At 33.4% G+C, this 26150-nt stretch overlaps 1 protein-coding gene across 1 annotated transcript in view; it reads left to right on the forward strand.

Moving 5' to 3' along the window:
• Positions 1–23701, forward strand: part of LOC108294653 (highly divergent homeobox) — a gene marked incomplete at its 5' end in the record, with an annotated part of 54324 nt that extends 30623 nt beyond the window's left edge. Inside the window, 4 exons of the mRNA XM_017516579.2 lie at positions 972–1051; positions 4011–4094; positions 11680–11802; positions 19590–23701. Of these exons, the coding sequence (XP_017372068.2) occupies positions 972–1051; positions 4011–4094; positions 11680–11802; positions 19590–19715 (413 nt within the window). The remainder of the gene's footprint in view (positions 1–971; positions 1052–4010; positions 4095–11679; positions 11803–19589) is intronic.
• Positions 23702–26150: the final 2449 nt, after the last annotated feature.

A 26150-nucleotide genomic window follows, 5' to 3' on the forward strand; every position in this document is an offset into this window, starting at 1 on the left:
TTCCCCTAGCTCAGCCTGAAGAGCTATTTAATAGTCTGGTTTCTCTGAATTATTTGTTTCTTTTACTTAATTTTTTCATTTTTAGAATATTGAATTTTGATCAGAAAAGGGATACATGTTCATTTTAGAAAGTACTAGGAAATACAATACAAAATAGAAACAATCCTATTCGTCAGTGATAACTCTTCTGAAAATAAGGATGAGGGGATATTTTTGCACTGTTTTCTCTTTGCATATATACAGGAGTGTGTGTGTTACATTCACAAATCTGGAAATGCTCTGGATTTATGGTTTGATATCATATATTTGAAAATTATTTTATCACTTTCTTTTATTTGAATGAAAAAATTGTTCATTGTAGAAAAAATGTTTAAATACAAATAAGCAAAAATAAAACAGAAAAATTAAAAATCTCCCATAATTCCATCTAGAAATACTAATGACAATGTCTTCCTGTAAACAGTCCCAGTCTTTTCTCTCCATGAAAATTTCCATATTTGTATAAAAAATTTATTTAAATTTTATAGTAAAGTATATATATTTTAAAATAAAATTAATAGCATATGTATCCACACAAGATATTTTGTTACCTTCATTTTTTCACTTTTCAGTTGCCCGTTAATATTTTCCCTATTACTCCTTTTTTCTACTTCGTTTTAGTGGCTTCATAATATTTATTATAGAGATATATTCTAAATTTCTCTATTCTTCCATTGTTAAGGATACAGTTTTTGTCCATTTTTTCATTACAAATAGCACAGTGGTGACCATCATTGTATTTGCCCCTATCCCTACTTATTTCCTTAGAATACATTGTTTAAAGTAGAATTGCTCATCAAAGTGTGTATGAAATGAATTTTCCATTTGTATCATTTTATAATAGATAAAATATTTAAATTATCTTGAAAACAATATTCTTAAGAAATTTTGCAGAATGAAAAACTAATTTATGGCATTTTTTTTTTCTATAGAAGAGCCCAATGATGTTGTTCCAAATGAGGCAAGGGTTCATAAGGAAGAGGATCACCATGCAGTATCCACAGATAATGTGGTATGTACATTTTGAAATTATTTTCCCATTATATGATTGATTTCATGCAAAAGATCCAGTTGGTGAAAATATTCATATTTTCAGAATAAAGTCTTGCTCCACTTCACAAACCAAAACAGAGCTATTTCAAGTGAAATTATATATCTTTTAGGGCTTACAAAATGTAATTTAAAATGTTATCAGCTGTATCACTAATTTTTTGATTGAGGAGATTCGCAAATATAAAAATTCAATACTTGGTACCTATATGATATTTTATACATAACAAGCTATTTTTCTTTAATACAGTTAGTAAAGAGCAGATTTCTTCCTATTTGACAGATGGCAGAATTAAAACAGAGTTTAATCTGAGATCATGAAGGAAACCTTTGTTAGTTGTGATGCATGTATGCAAGAATTTCTGACTCAGCTCTCTATTCAGAACATCCTATCTATAATGTGTTTGAAACTTTTTTCCCCATATTAATAGTTAAATTATACTCTAGTTAGTCATCTTAAAAATCACAACATAGGAGGAAAGACAGTATTAAATGTTTGAATAGCAAATAGAAGAAGGTTCTGTGTAAATTAAACTGGGTTTTGTGAAAATGTAAAAATATAGTGATGCTCCCTATGACGCTGTTTTAGCAACATCTGTTTATATTCTGCCCTATCAAGTAATCCTATAATCAAGATGGTATTAGGAGTCAGACATAAAGTGGAATGTCATTGTTCTTTTGTTTTTGCTTTTAAATCAGTATTCGGTGTTTTACTGCAGCCACTGAAAAATAGCCCCATAATTGAATTTTCTGTTACAAAATGGCTGTGACTTTAGGATTTACATTGATTTTCATTACAAGCATTGTTCATTTCACACTATAGTCCTGCTGCATGTCTTTAATAAAAGTTGAGCACATAAAATAGTTTTGCTATTCTTTTGTTAAATAACAACATTATATAACAATGTTTTCCACAAGCAGAATATAGTTTAGGATTGTATTTTCCTGATTTGAGTCCTGGTTGATTAAAGTCAATGTTTGACCCTTCTAACACTGAGTTCAACAAGCATACAGGAAAACAGCTTTGATTGTGAGGTAAAGTCATGTTTTCATTAGCTAGCTACAAGTAATTGTTTTCCGTGGTTATGAATTGTGCTACTCTTAAATTCCACCAAGTAATAATCTTCTGCTTCAGATTTGAGTTTTAGTGTGCAAGTTATATACAATTTGCAAATTGAAACACCTTTCCCTTTAAATACATGCTCGTTTTGACCCTGAATTTCTCTGCATTGAATCTCCTTCGCAGCAGATATTTGAAGATAATGAATGAAGTCATTGCACAGGATGACTAACAGTCATTTAGGCACCTAATTTTTCAAAAAGCAATTGATTTTTAGAAACAAAACTCCAAGCTTTCAAAGGTTGATCTCCTCTGCCTGTAACTTTTGAGTGTACCCAATTATTCATGTATGACAAATCAAACAGACATTTAAGACCTATTTAAATGCACACATCTACACAGTGTTCTTTGGTGCACCCCTCCCTGAATTGCCTAGGTACTTTTTCTCAAAACCAATCCAAATATGTGAGAATCTAAAAAACATAAAAAATAATAGAATCTGAGGTCTTGGAAGAGCTGACATGATTAAGCCCCAAGTTTATAGTGATTAGAATAGAAAACAAAGCATTGGATTCATCTCCAGGCAGCAGTAGAAAGTAATTTCACTGCAGCTGTTTTCCTGATTCAAAAGCCTGCAGGTCACAAACCCTGTAAGAGTATCATATCCTCATATGTAATACATTAAATATAATCATTCCAAGTTAGTTTATTACATTTAATCACCATATATAAATATATATGTATGTGTGTATATGTATATATGTGTGTGTATACACACACACACACACACACACACACACACACACGCTGGGTAGGAAGCCTGATTTGAAATCCTGCCTACAGCATGTTGCTATTTATGTGCTTGTTCTTAAAAGACTGTCTAGTGACTGAATATAGCTTAGTTTTTCCTTTTATAAAAAATTTATTTTGGGTTGGCAGAGTTTAAATATTTAAAGTTGTCGTTTCTTAACCGCATTTTTTACATGCCAAAGAAAAGATTAGAGCTGATTTTATTTATACCTTTGGTTTTTGCTTTGATTAAAAAAAAAAATCGCATGATTAGAGAACTTGGACCCTCATAGTGGGAGCTCATTGGTCATTTTTTCATCAACACTGAACTGTTTTCTTCATTTTTTCAACAGATATTAAATTAGCATTAGTACCTACTGCTGGCAAGATATTGTACAAGCTATGCTATATCTTAATTTTAAAGCTAAAGATAATTTAATCTGTCTCTCTCCTCTCTCTATCTCCCTTTTCCTCACTCTCCACCTCTTCATCCTGGATGTTATTCTTCAATGAAGGAAACAAATCACCGTGCAATTTTTATCATTAGATCATAGATACCTGCTTTCATTTAGTTGTCAAGCTAAAGTTGTGCAGTGTGCAGTAAATATGGGAATTTTTGAAAACTGTATTTGATTTTGAAATATGTCATATTCTGATATTTTACATTAGAAGTCACAAAGAGGCATATGGAAACATAAAAAGGAAAGCTCTGTCTATCCATTTTATATTTACCATTGAAAAGACCACCATTACAGAAAACGAATTTCCTGTCACTGGAGGGTGCTATTTAAGCAGTTTGCCTGTTTTGTTAAGAATATTGCAAAAAGAAATTTTCTATTTTAAATCGAATTATTTTTTTTTAATTTACCAAGCACTCATCAGTTAAAGGTAGAGGGAGGTGATTCAGATACACACTATGTGTAACACTGAGGAGCCAGTCAGTTATCAGAGTTTATTCCAGATGACCTAGACTAGATAACCTGAACATTGAAGGCACATTTTATAGACATTGCTGAGTGTAGTAAGAATGATGTGATATATATTTTTGAAAACTTCTCTGCTTGTGTTATAGAAAATAGAAATTATTGATGATGAAGAAAGTGACATGATAAGTAATTCTGAAGCTGAACAAGTAAACTCGCTCTTGGATTATAAGGTAGGTAATTTAAAATTATGAATTCATTAAGATAAGGTATTAAATGAGGCAGAATTTTACAATACCTATTATAAAATTTACAATTTTATAATAAGTTAAGCATTCTAGGGTTGTGCATTAATTCTATCAGTCAGAGTGCTGGTTATTTTAATTATTGCTGTCTGGTTTAGGGGTTATGATCTTAAGCAAAGGGTTTGCTGAGCGGCGTACGTATTGATAGTATATAGCATGGTGGAGGCAGTATACAGTGGTGGTAAACATGAAATATATGACAAAACTTTTCTGAAGCCAATGTTCATTTGTAAATGACGGTAAAAGGGATATTTTTTTCCAGTGGACTTTGCTAATTTTATCCTAAATTTTGACTTCTTCTGTAGAAAATTTTAAAATATATCACAATACATCTGTTTAAATATACGTTTAAAAACAATTCCCAAAGGAAATACAGAATGAATATGAATAGAGGTGACCTTTTCTTAGTGCTGTTACTAAACTGAAAAGCTGACTTTGACAGGGTGCCATACGTAATTTTTAAATTAAAGCTGAACATAAGCTATCAGTCTGTATGTCAATATGTTTTCTGCATAGGTTTATAAAAGCTGTCCCTTTGCTAATCATTGCCCTATCTTACTAGGTCACTTTTTGGACCTTCTGAAATTTTGGCCACACAGTCCTTTACATACACAAAAGTTTTTGTCATGGAATACCATCGGTGTTCAAAGCAGAGATTAGTAATGTTAAAATGTTAACAGAAAATAGCATTTAATCAGAAAATACATCTGTCATTTCCTCAAAAATCTTCCAGTTTTACTATAATTGAAATGTATGCCATTCAACAGATTCTGTTTTCCAAATGTTCATAACATGTCATGCTTTAAAATAGTGAATGTTAGAAACACAGAAGGAAAATATCTTTTGAAATTTATTTCCTAAATCGTCAAAGAGCATGATAAAATCCCATATTCAACTGTATTTCCAACTAACAGAATTATAAAGTTTGTTGGTTCTGAAATACAAGAGATCACGATAATCTTTCCTACATGGTCACATAATATTTCTAAATGCCCAGTTCAGGATTACAGTGTCTCTGCATGCCACAACTTGGCACAGGTTGTGGAAACTATAGACAAAAAGACTGGATTGCACGGTTGTTAAGTGTACTCCTCTTAGCACTCGCAAATATGTCAAATAGGCTTGGGCCCAGGACTCAGAGACCTCTCCCCTCTTGAGTGGCAGTCTACTTGAAAAAGTTTGGTGCTAAAAACCAGAGCAGGGCAGGGCAGAGTGTGCAGTCCAAAATGTTAGTTAATATTTTCACTAATTCAGTGTTTTCCATTGTAATAAATTCTGTAGAAACAAGAGGTCATTCATTACCCCATTAGGGATGTTTTTTATATGCTTTATGTAACTGCCTCAAGCTTGGCAGTTACATAAACTTCTTTTCTTTATCCCTCAAAATTCAACACCTATATAGAAAATATATCTTTTTATAATCATGATTTTAAAATTTTTCAACTCACGTCATGTGAACTTTGTTACTTCTAAAGGAAACGTAAGTGAAACCTCATATAGCAGTTCCTGTTACTGATTTCAGGATGTTTTAAAAAGCCTTACCAGTTTAGAAATTTGATCTGTCTTCAGAGAAAATTTTGTACTCTAGTTGTATACACATCCGAATATTTCTTCTTTGGGGATGAAAACCAGGTTGTTAATATCTTAAGTACGATTATGCGTCACTTAATGAGCGGATACATTCTAAGGAATGCATTGTGAGGCAATTTTGTCATTGTGCAAAACGTCATGGAGTGTACTTACACAGACCTAGATGTATATAGCCTATTACACACCTAGGGTATATGGTATAGCCTATTGTTTCTAGGCTACAAACCTGTACAGCATGTCACTGTACTGAATACTGTAGACAATTGGAATACAATGGTAAGTATTGTGTATCCAATCATAGAAAAGTTAATGCATTGCACTATGATGATATGATGGCTACATCATCACTAGGTATAGACATTTTTCAGCTCCATTATAATTTTATGGGATTATTATCACTATACGTGGCACATTGCTGACTGACACATTGTTATATAGCACATGATGATATATTCATCATAAACTTCTTGTAAGCAGAGGCTTACTTTATTCGCCTGTGTGTTACCTGGTTGAGAGCCTGACACATAGCTGTTCAACTATAACTATAGTTATAGTAGTTGCTAAGTGAGTAAACAAAAGACCTAATTTATCTTTGGAAATAATTTTAAAACTATTATGTAAGTAGTCATTTATATAAAATAAGGAGCTGGATTATTATATTTTTCCCTAACACTGAATTATACAGTCTTTCATTATTGAGATTTAATGCAGCAAATTGAAAGAATGTTTCCAATGGTGCATTTGATAGCTATCACTATGCAACCATGAATACTCCTTTTGGTTGTAGTGGAGTTTGTGATTGAGATACATCACTAGAAATCCATGTTGTTAGGAATTCTAACTAACACAAAATACTTATGAGACATGTTGATGGGCTCAGTACTTGAGGCAGCAGTAACTGCATCATAAAATAGCACCTCGGACTTGGCAGCCATTAATAGCCTGCTCAGAGATCAAAGCTCTGGTCAACGTGGAACCTGGAATCCTCCTTACAATCATCTAGACAAAGAATTAACAAAGGTTATTCAAACTGTAGGTAGGGCTTTAACAACCATAAATATAAGATAGATCTTGTTTTATGAAATTCAGTATCTGATGCTATGATACTAGTTTCTCTCATAAGTATTGATTTACTTAGAAAATCTTGAAAGTACACATAAATTACTGCCTGGTATCTAGAAAGTCTTTAATAGGCATGCAAAGCAGCTCTGAGAAGAAAATGCCTGCAATATTAAATTATCTTAAAGCTGTTTATGTTTTTCCAACATTGCATAAATACTGAGGAGGAGAAATATTTGCATGAAGAATTGGAAATCTGCAAACCAAAAGATGCTTCATGACTTTTGCAAATGTGAATCCGTGTTTCTTAACACACTGTGAATGCAGCTCAGAAGAACTGTGCATTCCAACTGGATACTACTATAATGATGATGTATATCTCCTGCATTAGACAAGGCTTCCTGGTCAGCACTTTACTAATACTGCTGCTCCAGCAATGAATACACATAAAACAAAGGTTTAAAATTAGTAAAATATACTATGACAGGAACATGTTGAATTTTATTTTAATGCTTACTTGTAGTTTAGATTTTTATAGAGTGCCCCTGCATAAGAAATTTAACTTGTGCAGATGATTCACTTGATATTAATGGTCTGAAAAGAAGCAGTTTTATAGGTAAAATAAGTTCTTAACTAAGCTGATGAAATAAATGATATAGTAAACATGTTAATAAATTGAATATGATAAATACAACAGCATCCTCTCAATTGAAACAACAAAAACGTCCATAGAACCAATTAATTTTAATATAATATAATTTAATTTTTTGAACAAACGTTGTTCAAAATTCTGCTATGATTTTGAGTTCAGTTCTCCAGATGCAAAGAATAGTCATGGATTACTTTCATGTTTTTTGGAATTGTAAATGACTATTTATTTGCAATAATCTTTACTTTTCAATTGTAAAGCGACAAACGAGAATTGTGTATATTTATAGGGTACAAAATGATGTTATGATTTATGAATATAATGTGGATTAATTGAATCAAGATATGTAACATATCCATCACCACAAATACCATATTTTGTGGTGAGAACATTTCAAATTTACTCATAGTGATTTTGAAATGTACGACATATTATTATTTACTATATTTACCGTTCATGAAATTAAGCATGAAAAAAAGTATTTTGTTGTTGGAAAAACATGGAGATAATTGGAAAACAGTATGCTAAATGAAATAAGCTAGGAACAGAACTCCCACCATGTTCTCACTTATGTGTGCACTCAAAAACAATCAAATTCAAACAAGCAGAGAGTAGAATGGTGGTTATCGAGGGCTTGCAGGAGGTTGGCAAATAAGAAAATGATGGTCAGAGGATATAAAGTGTTAGTTAGAAGGAAAAGGTTTTATTTCCTCCATTTGGAATATACTTTATTTTTAACCAGGTTAATTGATGCATAATTTATCTACAATAAAATTCATCTCCTTAAGTATACAGTTAGATGAGTTTTGACAGGTGGACATAGTTGTGTAAACACCACCAAAATTTGTTTATTCGCCTGCTAATGAAGTCTTGAACTGTTTCCAGTTTGGGTCTATTATGAATAAATATGCTATGAATATTCATATATAAGTCTTTTTATGACATGTGTTTTCATTTATCTTGGGTAAATTCCTCAAAGTAGAATTGCTGAGCCTTATAATAAGATAGATTATGTTGAATTTCATAAGAAACTGCTAAAATATTTTCTAGAGTAGCTGTATCATTTTACACTTTCACCAACAATGTGTGTATTAATAAACCAAAACTAAAATTCTAAGTTTCCCAGTCATCTGAATAAGCCCCTCCTCTTGGCCAAGGGCATTCCAAAGTTAACCTGAAAAATTAGTTCAGGCCACGATGGGAAGCAGGAGCTGGCCATGCCTCATTATACCTTCCTCTCTTTTGGATTACTGATAAAACAGATTCTTTAAGTCTGATAAGAAACATTTACAATCTATTCTCTCTGAAGCCTGCTACCTGGAGGCTTCATCTGCAAGATGAAACCTTGGTCTCCACAATCCCTAATCATAACTCAGATATTCCTTTCTATTGATAACCCTTACAAGCAATTGCCAATCCGAAAATCTTTGGATCTGCATTTAACATAGAAGCCTCTGCTTCCAATTGCTCCTCCTTTCTTGTCCAAATCAATGTACAACTTACTCATATAGATTTATGCCTTGTCTTTCTAAAATGCATAAAACCAAGTTGTGGCCCAATCACAATCACCTTGGGCACATTTCTTGGGATCTCCTGAGGGCTGTGTACAGTCCATTGATCACTCATACTTTGCTCAGAATCAACCTCTTCAAATATTTTATAGAGTTTGACACTTTTTGTCAACATGTATGGGACTTCTAATTGCTCCACATTCTTGTCAGCACTTGGTATTGTCAAGCTCTTTAACTATAGTAGTATATCAGTACTAGTACCTCATTGGGGTTTTAATCTGTGTATCTTTAAGGACAAATGATATTAAGCATCTTTTCATGTGGTTATTGGTCATTCAGATACCTTATTTGATGAAGAAAGTGTTCAAATATTTTGCTTTTTACTTTGTTGCTTATAACAGTTCTTTATGTGATCTGAATCGAGGTCCTTTTTCAGATATATGATTTGAAAATATTTTCTCCCAACATATGGCTTTTATTTTTATTTTCTTTACAATATCTTTTAAAAAGCAAAGTTGTTTTTTGTGTTATTTTGTTTTGTTTGTTGACATAGGGTCTCACTGTCACCCAGGCTGAAGTGCAGTGGTGTGATCATGGCTCACTGCAACCTCAAACTCCTGGGCTCAAGCCTCATTTTTAAAAATAAATCTTTCATGAGGCTAGGCACAATAACATATCCCTGTAATACCAACACTTTGGGAGACTGATATGGGAGGATCACTTGAGACCAGGAATTTAAGACCAGCCTGGGCAAAATAAAGAGACCCCATATCTACAAAAAAGTTAAAAAATAATTAACCAGGCATAGTGGTGCCTGCCTGTAGTCTAGCTACTGACTTGTGAGGATCCCTTGAGCCCAGTAGTTCAAGGTGGCAGTGAGCTATATTTGATTTAACTAAATGAATAAAAATAAAAGGTCTTCTTTTTTTAAGTTTCATAATTTTTGTATTCTATTTAAGAGACTTTTTGCCTAACCCAAAGTAAAAAAGATTTTCTTCTCTGTTTTCCTCTAAAGTTTTAGTTTTATTATGCATTTTAGTTTTAGGTCTATGATCTATGTCTTGTTACATTTTATCTATTATGTGAGGTAAGGACTGATATATATATATATTTTTGCATGTGGATTTACATTTGTTTAACCACTATTTGTTGAAAGACAATACTTTCTTTATCTATTGAGTGAACTCAGTAACTTTGTTGAAAATCGGTTGACCATTTTTGTGGGGATTTATTTCTGATATATTTTTTTCCATTGATTGATATGTCTACCCTTATGCAATACCACCCTTTCTTGATTACTGTGGCTTTTTATTTTTTTGAGATGGAGTCTCACTCTGTCACCCTGGCTGGAATGCAGTGGCGTGATCTCAGCTCACTGCAATCTTTGGCTCATTACAACCTCCACCTCCTGGGTTCAAGCAATTCTCCTGCCTCAGGCTCCTGAGTAGCTAGGATTACAGGAGCATGACACCACGCCCAGCTAACTTTTATATTTTTAGTAGAGACGGGGTTTCACCATGTTAGTCAGGCTGTTCTCGAACTCCTGTGCTCATGATCTGCCCTCCTCGGCCTCCCAAAGTACTAGGATTACAGGCATGAGCCACTGTGCCCAGCCTACTATGGCTTTTATAGTAAATCTATGTTCATTATCTTATTTGAGTGTTATAGCCCTCAAAGCTAGAACTGTTAAGGGTTACCAGTATAATAACCATTTTGCTGATTAGTAAACAGAGTCACAGAGAGGTTAATTAGCCCATCCAAGTTTAAAATTATCAATAGACTTGGCACTAGAATACTCCCAAATATTAGTCCAGTGTTGTCATTTTGCCTATACAACTAGCAAAAACAGTAGAGTAACTGATTCTTACACCAATGGTACACAGTGGTACATTTTCAGTTATTTTTGGAATAACAGACTCCTTTTTAATCTGTGGGGGCTCAGCAAAGAACTTAAAATAGTCAGTAATTTCAGGCTCTGCTTGGTGCAAAATAACCATTTAAGCTCTGAGTAGTTGGCTTTCTGAATGGCAAATTCAGCATTGCTGTATCTGCCATTGCTTTTTGGGTTAATTGGAATCTATCTATTCTTAATCTTTTTTGTTTTTAGATGGAGTCTCACTCTTGTTGCCCAGGCTGGAGTGCAGTGGTACGATCTCGGCTCGCTGCAACCTCTGCCTCCCAGGTTCAAGTGCTTCTTCTGCCTCAGCCTCTTGAGTAGCTGGGACTACAGATGCATGCCACCATGCCTGCCTAATTTTTGTATTTTTAGCAGAGACGAGGTTTTACCATGTTGGCCAGGCTGGTCTCAAACTCCTAACCTCAGGTGATCCGCCTGCTTCAGCCTCCCAAAGTGCTGGGATTACAGGCATGAGCCACCATGCCCAGCCTCTATTCTTAATCTTAATCTGTTTGCTAATTAGCCTTGATATAGAAGGGGTACTTCCCAGAAGGGAGCTGTTTTTTGTTTTCTCTTTTACTGGAACCAGTTGGATTGGTTTCTGATCTTATAAATTGTTTTCTATTAGTGATTTGCTTAAAAGGCAGCCTATCATTTCCTTCTGTGCTTTGTATTCCTTTATGTTAGCATTTGGTTTTCTTCATTTTCCTCCTAATTTGATGGTTCTTTAGAATTTTATTATGCATCAAACATGTACAGTCCAAGCTTACATAAGGTAACTGTATCACTTGATATTTTCTCTTTCAGAATGAAGAAGTCAAATTCATTGAAAATGAGCTAGAGATTCAAAAGCAAAAATACGTTAAACTTCAGACTTTTGTTAGAAGCTTGATACTAGCTATGAAAGCTGACGATAAGGAACAACAGCAGGTAGGTCCCAGGAGAGACTAGTAAACTGCAATGTATCAAGTCAAAAAATGGCGTGTCGCACTTGGGTTGTTCATATGTTTTCATTTTTATACTTCATGTCTGCTTGGCATGGAGGAAATGTTTGTTATTTCATGACCTTTGCAAAACAGTTTTCTTGAGAATAGGTGTTCAGATTTTATGTGCTGCTTCAATGGATAATCAAAATAATTCATTAACATGCTTTTAGTTTCAGGCTAGTATTTAGTTGGGGAAAATAATTTTAAATTAATTTCAAAGAAATTTCTGAAAATGTTGATAGAGACTGGACTACTCTAACTAGAGAGGCATATATTTTGGGACCTTTTGTGAATGAAAAAGTTAAAGCATTTCTTTGCCTTTCTTCTGGATCTTAGTTTCCTGCCAACCCCCACCACAGTTCACAAATATTTGGACATCTTCTATTCTGTAATGTGTTGCTCATCAGGAAGACAGTATGAATTATTTTGTGATATTCTTAGCGTCCACAGTGCATCACTTACTTTTCCCAATTTAAATATTTCAATATTTGAATTTTTGACTTCAAAGATGAAAAATATTATCTTTTCCATGTTACTGTGGGTTTTTGTTTACAAGTTCCTCCCAAATTATATTTTGTGTCTCATATTTTCATGTGAAATCTATATAATAATTTGTTAGGCTTGCTAAAAATTATAAAATTATAATAAATGTTTCATTTAATATTAATACCATATATTCATTTGAGCTATATGTTATTATGCTGATTCCTTGTCAGTGTTCTATATGAGTAGTGTGAGACACAGGTAACCATTATTTAGGAAGAGTCTCAGAGGTTTTTATTCATCAAGGAATGTCAGGAGTACAAATATTCATCTCTTATATCAAAGAAAGATTGCATGTATATAGCCCACCCCAGATATCTCTAAGAAAAAAGATTAAAGCCATAGAATCCCATAAGCCTCCCTTTTTTTTTCAAAGAAATAGCCTCTATGTATTTTACTGAAGTGCTGAACCACAAAATTGAAACTAATAAATTTACTAATGAGGCACAAACCAGCATGTATATTATGTGTAAAGTTTTATGAATTTTGCTCCCTGTGCAGCCCCCACACCCACAGACATTCCAAGACAGTAGCTTTCAAATACCTTTGCCAACTTCATTTAAGCATATTGGTTTATTTTGAGTTATGTATATTCCACGACATACTGAAAATGTGTTTGCTTTTTAGAAACCTAAAATGTAGATTTTAAATGAACATGGTCCCAGGAATATGGTAAATTTTAAATAACTGTGAATAAATAAAATTAGGTACAAGCAGAGTAATAACTTGAAGTGTGGCCGTGGTTTTGAAAGTCATAGCATGATTTTGAATTGAGAGTTATACGGTCAACTAACTAGCAAGATTCCGTCTCTTGATATCTAGAAATAGCACAGAGATTCCATTTTATTCTCTAATTCTAATCTCATTCCTGGTTTGATTATTTTCCCAAGACAAATTATGAATAAGAAATATAACTAATGTGCATTTTAATTTTTCTCTTCCTCTTCTACTTTTCCTTTGATGAAAGACTAATAAATGAGTATATGGATAAAAATTGGCTGAAAGAGAACATGATTCAAAAATTGTAGTGAACCGCATAACCAGTATAATCAGCAACAAATAGAAACTACTAATTTGTATAATTAAGGCTGAATATAATGAATCTCAGAATATGGTCACAAAATACAGAAAACACAAATCGTAGTTCAGGAAAGTTATCTAGGTAATTGCTTAAACTACTGATCTTTACATCATTAAATATTTATAGGTTTATTTCTGGAAGGAAATAAAAATTAATCTTTATTCTACCTAATAAAAGACAATCACGTGTCACTGATTTTTAATTTTAAAAAATCTTCGTCATTCTTTCATTAATCTTGATTTGTGCAAGTTGAGTGAGACAAGTTGTCTACAGACTATTTTGGACCATTGAAGAAGGCCAGGGTTTACAAAAATATGATATTCTCTGACTGAAACACTAAATTACCCAAAGATTTTGTTGTTGTTGTTGTTGTTGCTTAAATCAATAGCCACTTTAAAGCCAAAGTAATATTTTCAGCATTATACTTAGTCATTAGTTATGGTCTTACTTCCTCTGACAATTCACTGTGTGACTGTGTGTTCCTAGGCAGATCAATTGTCTTTCTTGAACTTCAATTTCTCCACTTTGCAAGTGGGATAAGAATGATTAATACTACAGAACTTGATATTCATACCATACGGTCTAGAATAAATATTATGGAAACTGTTCATAAGGAAAATCTCTTGGGAAAAATGACAGTGAGGATAGTTGTCATTTATGAAACATTTGTAATAAAGAAAGTTAATTGTATACACTTTAGTATCTATGAAAAAGGCAATTCCAACAATTGTTGTAATCCAAATATTTTTTTCAGTTGCAAATCTAGTAAGATATTGAAAGAATTTTAAAGTGGACCACATGTATTAGTAGTGCCCTATGCTGCCTCAGATATTAATTTTTTAATATTTTTACTGCATTTATTTTACTCAGTCATCTACTTATAATGCAGTAACAAAGAAATTAATGATAATGCTTCTCTGATTTGTACATCTCCCCACTAGAAATTAGAACATTATTAAATCTTATCCTCTTGACTTTCTGACTCTAAGGACATATTCAGTGAATGTTACTTTGAAAACTTTCTCCTCTTTAATATGGCATCTTCAAAATTGAAAAGTGAGCTAAACCCAGTGATGTATTTCATATAGACTGATTAGCCAATGTCAAAAAAGGCTCCATTGCACTTGGATTGGATTAGCGGTAAACCATTTTTCTAGGAGAAAATGGCTCTGTGTCCTATAACTGCAATCTAGCACCTTAGAAAGCATGTATTATCTTTAAGTTAGTTTACTGTGTAAATACTCTCAGTTCTAGCAATAGATTTATGCGAAATTTAATTTTATAAATAAATAATAACAGCTTGTCTGACAGATAGGGGTTAGTCTTTCCTTACAGAACCTGACAAAAATGAGAATGTTTTGATCTTGCCTCTGTGCTTCAAGGCAAAAAGTGTAGGATTTGTAGCTGCTACTTTTATTTTTAATACTTTAAGTTCTGGGGTACATGGATAGAATGTGCAGGTTTGTTACATAGGTATACATGTGCCATGGTGGTTGCCTGCATTCATCACCCGGTCATTTACATTAGGTATTTCTCCTAGTGATATCAACCCACCCCCCGCTATCCCTGCCCTATCCCCCCAACCCAAAACAAGCCCCAGTGTATGACGTTCCCCTCTCTGTGTCCATGTGTTCTCACTGTTCAACACCGACTTATGAGGGAGAACATGCAGTGTTTGGTATTCTGTTCCTATGTCAGTTTGCTGAGAATGATGGTCTCCAGCCTCATCCATGTCTCTGCAAAGGACATGAATGCATCCTTTTTTATGGCTGCATAGTATTCCATGGTGTACATGTGCCACATTTTCTTTATCCTGTTTATTATTGATGGGCATTTGGGTTGGTTCCAAGTCTTTGCTATTGTGAACAGAGCCACAATAAATATACGTGTGTATGTGCCTTTATAATAGAATGATTTATAATCCTTTGGGTATATACCCAGTAATGAGATTGCTGGGTCAAATAGTATTTCTATGTCTAGATACTTGAGGAATCGCCAAACTGTTTTCCACAATGGCTGAACAAATTTGCACTCACACCGACAGTGCAAAAGCATTCCTATTTCTCCACATCCTCTCCAGCATCCTCGTTGTCTCCTGAGTTTTTAATGATCACCATTCTAACTGGCGTGAGATGGTATCTCAATGTGGTTTTTATTTGCATTTCTCTAATGACCAGTGATTTTGAGCTTTTTTTCATATGTTTGTTGGCTACATGAATTTCTTCCTTTGAGAAGTGTCTGTTCATATACTTTGCCCAGTTTTTGATGAGGTTATTTGTTTTTTTCTTGTAAAACTGTTTAAGTTCTTTGTAGATTCTGAATAATAACCCTTTGTCAGATTGGTAGATTGAAAAATGTTTTCCTATTCTGTTAGTCTACTGTTTCACTCTAATGATAATTTTTTTTTTCTGTGCAAAAGCTCTTAATTTTTGTATAAGGTGTAAGGAAGGGTTCCAGTTTCAGCTTTCTGCATAGCTAAGCCAGTTTTCTCAACATCATTATTAAATAGGGAATCATTTTTCCATTGCTTCTTTTTATTAGGTTTGTCAAAGATCAGATGGTTGTAGATGTGTGGCATTATTTCTGAGGCCTGTGTTCTGTTCCATTGGTCTATATCTCTGTTTTGGTACCAGTACCATGCTGTTTTGATTACTGTAGCCTTGTAGTATAGTTTGAAGTCAGGTAGCATGATGCCTCCAGCTTTGTTCTTTTTGCTTAGATTGTCTTGGCTATGTGGGATCTTTTTGGATCCATATGAAATTTAAAGTGTTTTTTTCCAATTCTGTGAAGAAACTCAATGGCAGCTTGATGGGGACAGCATTGAATCTATAAATTACTTTGTGTGAGTAGCCATTTTCATGATATTGACTCTTCCTAACCATGAGCATGGAATGTTTTTCCATTTGTTTCTGTCCTCTTTATTTCCTTGAGCAGTGGTTTGTAGTTCTCCTTGAAGATGTCCTTCACATCCCTTGTTAGTTTTATTCCTAGGTATTTTATACTATTTGTAGCAATTATGAATGGGAGTTCACTTATGATTTGCCTCTCTCTCTGTCGTTGGTGTAATTTTTGCATGTTGATTTTGTGTCCTGAGGCTTTCCTGAAGTTGCTTATCAGCTTAAGGAGATTTTGAGCAGAGATGATGGGGTCTTCTAAATATACAATCAGGTCATTGGCTAATAGAGACAATTTGACTTCCTCTTTTCCTAACTTAATACCCTTTATTTCTTTTTCTTGCCCTGGCCAGAAATTCCAATACTGTATTGAGTAGGAGTGGTGAGAAATTTCATCCTTGTTTTGTGCTTGATTTCAAAGGAAATGCTTCCAGTTTTTTGCCTATTTAGGATAATATTGGCTGTGGGTTTGTCATAAATAGCTCTTATTATTTTCAGATAAGTTCCATTGATATCTAGTATATTGAGAGATTTTAGCATAAAGTACTGTTGAATTTTGTTGAAGGCCCCTCTACAGCTATTGACATAATCATGTGGTTTTGTCTTTAGCTCTGTTTATGTGATAAATTACATTTATGGATATGTGTATGTTGAACCAGCCTTGCATCCCAGGGATGAAGCTGATTTGATCATGATGGATAAGCTTTTTGATGTGCTGTTGGATTTACTTTGCCAGTATTTTAATGAAGATTTTTGCATTAATGTTCATCATGGATATTGACCTGAAATTTTCTTTTTAGTTGTGCCTCTACCAGGTTTTGGTAACAGGGTGATATTGGTCTCATAAAATGAATTAGAGAGGATTCCCTCTTTTTGTATTGTTTGGAATAGTTTCAGAAGGAATGGTGCCAGTTCCTCTTTGTAAAGCAGTGGTTGCAATCCTAGTCTCTGATAAAACAGACTTTAAACCAACAAAGACCAAAAGAGACAAAGAAGGTCATTACATAATGATAAAGGGATCAATGCAACTAGAAGAGCTAACTATCCTAAATATGTAAGCACCCAATACAGGAGCACCCAGATACATAAGGAAAGTTCTTAATGACTTACAAAAAGACTTCGACTCCCACACAATAATAGTGCGAGACTTTAACATCCCACTGCCAATATTAGACAGATCAATGAGACAGAAAATTAACAAGGATATGCAGGACTTGAACTCAGATCTGGACTAAGCAGAACTAATAGACATCTATAGAACTTTCCACCCCACACCCACAGGATATACATTCTTCATAGCACCACATCATACTTATTTTAAAAGTGACCACATAATTGGAAGTAAAACACTCCTCAGCAAATGCAAAAGAATGGAAATGATAACAAACAGTTTCTCAGACCACAGTGCAATCAAATTAGAAATAAGGATTAAGAAACTCACTCAAAACTGCACAAATACATGGAAACTAATCAACCTGCTCCTGAATGACTACTGGATAAATAACAAAATAAGGCAGAAATAAAGATGTTCTTCAAAACCAATGAGAATGAGAACACAGCATCCCAGAATCTTTGGGACACATTAAATCAATGTGTAGAGGGAAATTTATAGCACTAAATGCCCACAAGAGAAAGGAGGAAAGATGTAAAATGGACACACTAATGTCACAACTAAAAGAACCAGAGGAACAAGATCAAACAATTTTATAAGCTGGTAGAAGGCAGGAAATAACTAAGATCAGAGCAGAACTGAAGGAGATAGAGACACAAAAAACCCTTCAAAAAAGTCAATAAATCCAGGAGCTGTTTTTTTTTTTTTTGAGAAGATCAACAATATTGATAGATCGCTATCCAGACTAATAAAGAAGAAAAGAGAGAAGAATCAAATAGATGCAATAAAAAATGATAAAGGAGATATCACCACCGATCCCACAGAAATACAAACTATCATCAGAGATTACTACAAACACTTCTATGCAAATAAATCAGTAAATCTAGAAGAAATGGATAAATTCCTGGACACTTACACTCTCCCAAGACTAAACCAGGAAGAAGTTGAACCGCTGAATAGAACAATAACAAGGTCTGAAATTGAGGCAGCAATTAATAGCCTACCAACCACAAAAAGTTCAGGACCACATGGTTTCACAGCCAAATTCTACCAGAGTTACAAAGCTGTCACTTCTTTTAGTAAAGAGAATGACTGCATACTGTCTCATTTCAACAGTGGATTTCATATGTTATCTAACATGGCCTTTCTGTTCCTTAATTGGGTAGTGACAAGTTTTATTTGTTCCTGTTCCATTGGTCCTTATTTACCGCTGCATCAAAAGCCCAATTACAATTAATACTGTCTAAAAAATGCCAGATACTGTACATTAATTTTAGAATTGGAAGCAGCAAACCAGCCATTTAGTTCAAAATTCCTCACGGTCAAATGAACATCGGTATTGTCCCCCACCTAAAACTTGATTAATCATTTATTTCTTTAGTATGGGTGCATGTTCTACAACTTCAGATAAAACGATTAGACCATGACAAAGCTTAGTTCATCGTTCTTGGATTATCCTTATTACTCCAGCAGAGAAATGAGCAGCCCTCCAGATACATCATAACTACAGCAGATCCACTGATTCAGCTGTGCCCAGGTGGGTGCTTGGCCATCTCCAGGTATGAACACAGCCTTAGGAAAGAAAAAAAAGATACTTGGTCTTTTCAAGTTGTTAAAATGTAGTGGCTGAAAGTTTTTCCTAACTACTAAGTTCTTTCTCACACTGAAGAACAAAAAGTCTTTTGTTAAATACAGTCTTCTACAAAGGACAGCATAACTGGCATGAATATTTTAACAAAGAATGCAATTTTAAATCCTTTTAACAGTGATCAATGCACACTCAAAACTAGTATGAAAATCACTAACCTCAAATACTTCAAAGCACTTGGTCCAGAAAAGTTGCCCATTTCCCTCCTGATTTCCCTTTTGTACAGGTTTCACTCTACACAATTCACACTTTCAACATCAAGAATTTTGTTACTTTCTTAATAATGTATGAAGAATTTTCTTTTAGGTAAGGTATTGTCTAAGAACCTGAAATAGAAATTATTATTTAAATCCATAAGGATAATTCACCATAAGAGGACTACAGCTATTAACATAAAATCAGATAACGATCTATCCACATACTAATCCAAAAAATGTATATTTTTTTTATTCAGGCACTGCTGTCAGATTTACCTCCTGAATTAGAAGAAATGGATTTCAATCATGCCTCGCTGGAGCCTGATGATACCTCATTCAGTGTTTCTTCTTTATCAGAGAAAAATGTCTCAGAAAGTTTGTGATTTCAATTGGAGGGAATATATAATACAGCCTTTTGGCTTCCTAACAGGTGTGCATTTCAAGATAACTGCATTCGGTTGCCCTGATATTCTTTAGTTGGGAAAACACGTTGTTGAAACGGACATATTCTGTGAAGAATATAAAAGATATAATGGCTACAGTGCAAAAAATATAGGTGAAATTTAAAATCATTGAGAGAGTTTTTTTTAACTGATGAAACTCTGGAAAAAAAAATATGTATCTAAGTTCGACCAGTTTAACCCTGAAATTCGTTATGTTTCATTACTGACCAGAGTCAAAATAACAAAAGACATTTCAGCATCGCTTATCAAGTTGGTACAGCTTGATTAGTCTTGTTTTTGTAGCCATTACATCTTCTTTCTTCTTCTCTCCTTTTCATATCATCCACATACACTTTTTCTCAGGAAAGTGGACTGAACATTTAAAACAAAACGTTAAAAATTTATTTAACTAATTATTTAGTGAGTTCTTGGACTTATTTTTTAACCCTTATGAGAATTTGACTTAAGCTAATGATTGAATATTGAAATGCTTACAGGTATGTAATTGTAAATTGCTAGTGTTATCCTATTATCTAACCCAAATATTTGTGTGGGGGTGGGGAAGCACAATGGACAGGTAATTTAACCAATATAAAATCAAATAAATTACTAAGTGTACAGAAACAAAATGTTGTCAAAATTAGTCTTGATGGGGACTCTTCATTACTACAAATGACAAATATTTATATGATTGACATTCTAGTAGTAAATTTGTATAACTGAGTTAGATGAAGTATTACTCATGTATTTTAAATTTATCACCATCTTTATAATTCTTTTTTAGTTCTTACATGTTATGAAACAGGAAATCAAGGTAAGCTGCTGAGATTTTTTAAAAATTTAGTCATTCAGCTTTGCCACAATATACCTCATTTCCACATGAGGCCTGTACAGAGCCATCAGCCAAGGATAGTATTCAAAAAGAGTTATACTACTTTGGTTGTAAATCACAGTCCTCTGAATTCCCTGAATACTATTCTATGAGTACACACCTAAAATGGGCAAGCTACCCAGTTGTTCTATTAGTAGGTACCAGATGGCAACACACTGTAGACTGTTCTTTGCAGTCCTTCCTTTCCGGGGTACCAGATGGTATTACCAAGACCCATAGAAGGGAAAATGCCAGTTTCTCCCTAAGCTCACAGTGTCGTATATTTGTGACTTGGAAGTGTGGAATTGTGTTGCATGGTTAAATTACTATCTATACCTAAAAGATTAATGATGTAGCTAGATGGCTGTTTTGGTCATTCTATTTAAAATTTGTTTTTAATTTTTAATTTTTGTGAGTACATAGCAGGTATTCAGATAGTTTTAAAATTTGTGATTAGAGCCAAATTTGATCTTGAAATTTACTAATACCAAATTAAGAATACAGAAAGGCAGTCATAAATATCTTTAACCTTGAAGTGTCCCCTCCTCCCCCACACACAAATAGGTAAGGTCCCATGGATAGTCTTTCATTTTGTCACTTATTTGTTTATATTGCTACCATACTACTGATATTGTTCCTTTGTTAGTAGGAATATTTCAGTGTTCAGGTATGCTTCCTTTTAGCTGAGAGCCATATGGAGTTTTGTAAACAGTGGTAAATATTGATTGCTGACAAGTTAAATTCCATTCAGGGAAAGCAGCACGGAGTAACAGAATCTCAGATATTAGGATTAAATATACCAGTCACACTAATTCATCTATGAGATAAAGAGTTGTCCCCATATACAGCAAATTTAGAAACCATTTCTTAAGTAGCATGAACAAATTCCAGGTCTTCAAGTCTCTCCTAGGGTCTGCTTCATAGTAATTTAGTTTATCTTTCAAATATAATTACTTCGGCTTCAATTTAAACCCCTTCTTCTTTGGTTCTCATTGCAAATTAAGTATAGGTATACTCTCTTTAGTTTTTAACACTATGGATTGTATTTGTCACACATCAGCCATTAGTCACTAAATCGAAAAATACTTGTTGATCTCCTGCTATAGAGAAGGCACTGTGCTGGACATTGGATTTCTTGGCAAGCTGTAAACCTCACAAATAATTATTTCTTGTGAACATCTTCCATGATATTAATAAACCTTATTTAAGTAGAATTTTTAATAGATTTAAGGGTTTTGTGAGGTGTGATTCTTAGAAGGATTTCTAGTCTATAATTTAGAGAGGAGCAGAGATGATCTTTTTGTCTCTGTTTAAAGTTTCTTTAAAATAGAAACTATATAAATCATAACAGTACATTTAGGACTCCTTTTGTCTTGAAATTTGTGTTTCAGCACCAGAATGTTTTTCTTCACCATCATTGGAATTAAAACACTTATAAAACAAAATGTGGCCATTCTGTAGCAGAAACCACAGGAAATACCTGTATCCAGAGAAAAAGAATCATAATTGTCAGATTGAAATTATGCATGGTAAATTCTGAAAAAGATGTCAAGGCCAAGTACTGAAAAGGTGTTATGAAGAAAGTATATTTTTCACATATGTAAATAGGAGTTGATTTTGAGATATCTTAGGGCAGGAAAGATTATCCGCTAATAAATTACTGTTGTGAACATCTTCAAGGCTGGGGATAAAAATCAACTAACTAGTATTTCTTTCTTTAGGAGTTTAATAGTATTAAAACAGACCTTACTATCTGAAGGCTCTCTCAGGGAGACAGAAGCCAATGTGAAATAATAATAACTTCTTTTTTTCTTTCAAGTACATTTCTATGTCTGCTTTAATCTTAGAACAGTCAAGCAGTTTCTAAGCCAGAAACGTGTATGTAAGAGCACTTACCTTCCAAAATGTGTACATATGAAATAAAGGAAGGTATTTTCTTCTTTTCAGCCAAGCTAAACTTAGTCACAAGTAAATGAGAATCGCAATTGCTCTGGAGAATAGGAAAACTTAGCACATGCAAAGAAAACCTTAAAAGAAAATTGGTCTCTTCATGGAAACTGGGGATGTTTTGTTGTAAAGTGAGTTATCAACAGCAGGAATGTTATATTGCCATTGCAAGCATGTGATAGAAATGTTTTGTTATTGTTGGAGAAGAAAAGGCTGAGACCCACTTATATTCTGTCCTCTTTATTCGACCAAGACCTCAAAAGATGTCAAAGAAACCATTTCTCCAAAGACAGCAACATCTATTGTGAGGCACTTTCATATTCAGCAGTCTGTAAGTTTGTAGGAGGAAACGTAAGTGGTGAATGTTAAATGATTCTGGGCTCTAAAATTGATTTTGTTGCCTTTTTTGGTGGGGGTGGTGGTATTGGGATTCAGCCCATTTCCAAGGGATAGTTTCCTCATCTCAGACAAATAGTTTATTATCATTTTTAAAAGAAATTCTGAAAACTTTAACTCCTGCCCTTCTTTCATATTACAGTTGTGTTATTCCAAAAATATTGCCTACTTTTTAAATATATTAGATTTGCATTCAGATCTTAAACATGCAAAAATGTGATAGGTTAGATTTTTAAAGGAGTTATCAGTACCATTGTATCTAAATGAGACGTAAATGGGTAGATTTCTCTTTGAAGCTGATATTTTCCTTGGCAGACAGCACTGTATCATGCTCTTCACCAAGTTATGCTCTGTAATGCTGTAATAGAGGAGGCTACTAACTTGTGAACCTACAGTCAACACACTGTTGCTGAAAACAAACTGATTAAGAGCAGATTTACTAGGGGGAAGAAAGAGTAAAATGATATTTTCATGCAAATGTATTTAAAATTGTTTCATTAAAATATATACTGAGTGTATACTGCTCCACATTAAAATTTTATTTTGCATTAACTTGTTAAGTAATTAATTTTAGCAATCCTGCATCCCATTTTACTAGTACTACCTCTGAAATATACTGTCACCTTAAGACCATGTCAGACTGTAATGTGAATTTTTGTAGAGTGTTTATTTAAACTTTTATAGAGGCAATAAATGATTTCCAATGAATAGACATGCATTTCTTTATTTTAATATTTCTTTATATAAGCCTTTGTATTGTAAGCACTTTCCCCTTTTAAAATGGATTATTTTCTTCCCAAAATATGGTTCTGATAAAAAGAAAAATGTAGAGACTAATAAGGTGTTGGGGGTCAAAGAAGGGAGAAAATGGAGTGCTCATATGAAACTTAGTTGATTTCCAAGCTGATTTGTGTACCGTCCTTAATTGACTTTACTTAACTCCAATACTAATGAAATAAAGTGAATATTTTTAAAAAGACAACAGGTATGTCCACAATATTGTATTTAAATGGTAACATCAGCAAGTAAATTGCCACAGTATAATAGAGTATTATTTTTATGTGAGGTTTTTCTGTTTGTTTGTTTTGTTTTAATGTGGCGATGTTGTATCTAACTTTTTCTGGTCCGTTTTGATACTAGTTGAGTATGCTTTTAATTTTTGTGAAATATGCCCATGCCTTTTACCAGTTAAAACTCTTCATGTTACCTTACTAGTGGGGGAGGAATAAGAAGCGGTAAATGCTGTGTTTAAAATAGCATAACAGCAGTTTTTCTTCCCAGTTGGTCAATATTCAAGAACATTACAGGGAGTAAATCATGAACAAATGAGCATTTCAAATGACTGAATTCTTTCTCAGATCTGCAAAATTATTGACTTAAGATCGTGAAATAATTTGATTTTAGATAAGTCAATAAATACCATTGCAATTCTATTTAAAAGACAAGTCAATGGATACAAGTTCATGAAATTGAATGATATTTTTCACATCAAATGAAACTAAGTAAGTTTCACATTTTTGTTTATATTTCTTTATAAAAGTAATAAACGTTAATTGCAGAAATTTTAGAAAATGTAAAAAGAAATATTTAAACAAAGAACCACTTGTAATCCCATCACCCACTAAGAATCGTTATTACATTTTAGAATATTTCATTCTAGTCCTTTCTTCCACATATTATGTTCTCAAACGTATATTTACAAAACTGGAATTTTGCTGAATATGCAGATATGTGTCCTGCTTTTTCTCTTAAAAATGTACTGAGAGCATATTCCCATGTGAATTTGTCACAAAGTTATTTCTCCTCAATTACATTTGAACTCGGAGGGGGAAAATATTTTTCGTTTCTTTTGACTTTTGTTTGTTTGCTTGTTTTGAAGGGTTTTATTCACCTGAGGTTATTTTTCCAGTTTTTTATTTTTTGAATTATTGTTGGTACACAGTAGGTGTGTACATTTCCACCAGTAGTGTACAAGGATTCCTTTTTTCCACATTCTCGCCAGCATTTTTTATTACGTGTCTTTTAGATATAAGCCATTTTAACTAGTGTGAGATGATATCTCATTTTAGTTTTGATTTGCATTTCTCTGATGATCAGTGATATTGAGCACCTTTTCATATGTCTGTTTGCCATTTGTCTGTCTTGAGAAATGTCTATAAAAATCTTCTGACCATTTTTTAATCAGATTATTATATTTTTTTCTATAGAGTTGTTTGAGCTCCTTATATTTTCTGGTGATTAATCTCTTGTCAGATAGGTAGTTTGCAGATATCTTCTATTCTGAGGGTATTCTTTTCTTTTTATTGATTGTATCATATGCTGTACAGAAGCTTTTTAACTTGATGTGATGCCATTTGCCCATTTTTGTTTTCGTTGCTTCTGCTTTTGGGGTCTTATTCAAGAAATGTTTGCCCAGACAAATCTCCTGAAGATTTTCTTATAGTAGTTTAATGTCTTAGATTTAAGCCCTTAGTACACCTTTCTTTAAATTTTGTATATGGCAAGAGATAGGGGTCTATTCATTCTTCTGCATATGGATATCCAGTTTTCCTAGCTAAAACCATTTATTGAAGAGATTTTCTTTTCTCTAGCATATGATCTTGGCAACTTTGTCAAAAATGAGTTCACTGCAGGTATGTGGATTTGCTTCTGGGTTACTATGTTACACTGGCCTGTCAGTTTTAATGCCGGTACCATACTGTTTTGTTAATTATAGCTCTGTAGTGTAATTTGAAGTAAGACAATGTCATTTCTCCAGTTTTGCTCTTTTTGCTTAGGCTAGCTTTGGCTATTCTAGGTCTTTTGTGATTTATATACATTTTAGAATAGTTTTTTATATTTCTGTGAAGAATACCTTTGGTATTTTGATGGGAATTGCATTAAATCTGTAGATTGCTTTGGGTTGTATACACATTTTAACAATAATGATTTTTCCAATAATGGAACATGGAATAGTATTCCATTTTGGGGGGATTCTCTTAAATTTCTTTCATTGGTGTTTTATAGCTTTCATTATAGAAATCTTTCACTTCTTTGCTTAATTCCTAGATGCTTAATGTGTGGCCATTATAAATGAAGCAACTTTTTATGTTTATTCTTCACATTGTACACTGTTGGCATTTAAGAATGGTACTAATTTTTGCATGTTGATTTTTTTCTCC

Source organism: Cebus imitator, unplaced genomic scaffold (genome assembly GCF_001604975.1).
Source record: "Cebus imitator isolate Cc_AM_T3 unplaced genomic scaffold, Cebus_imitator-1.0 Scaffold595, whole genome shotgun sequence".
Lineage (NCBI taxonomy): Eukaryota > Metazoa > Chordata > Mammalia > Primates > Cebidae > Cebus > Cebus imitator.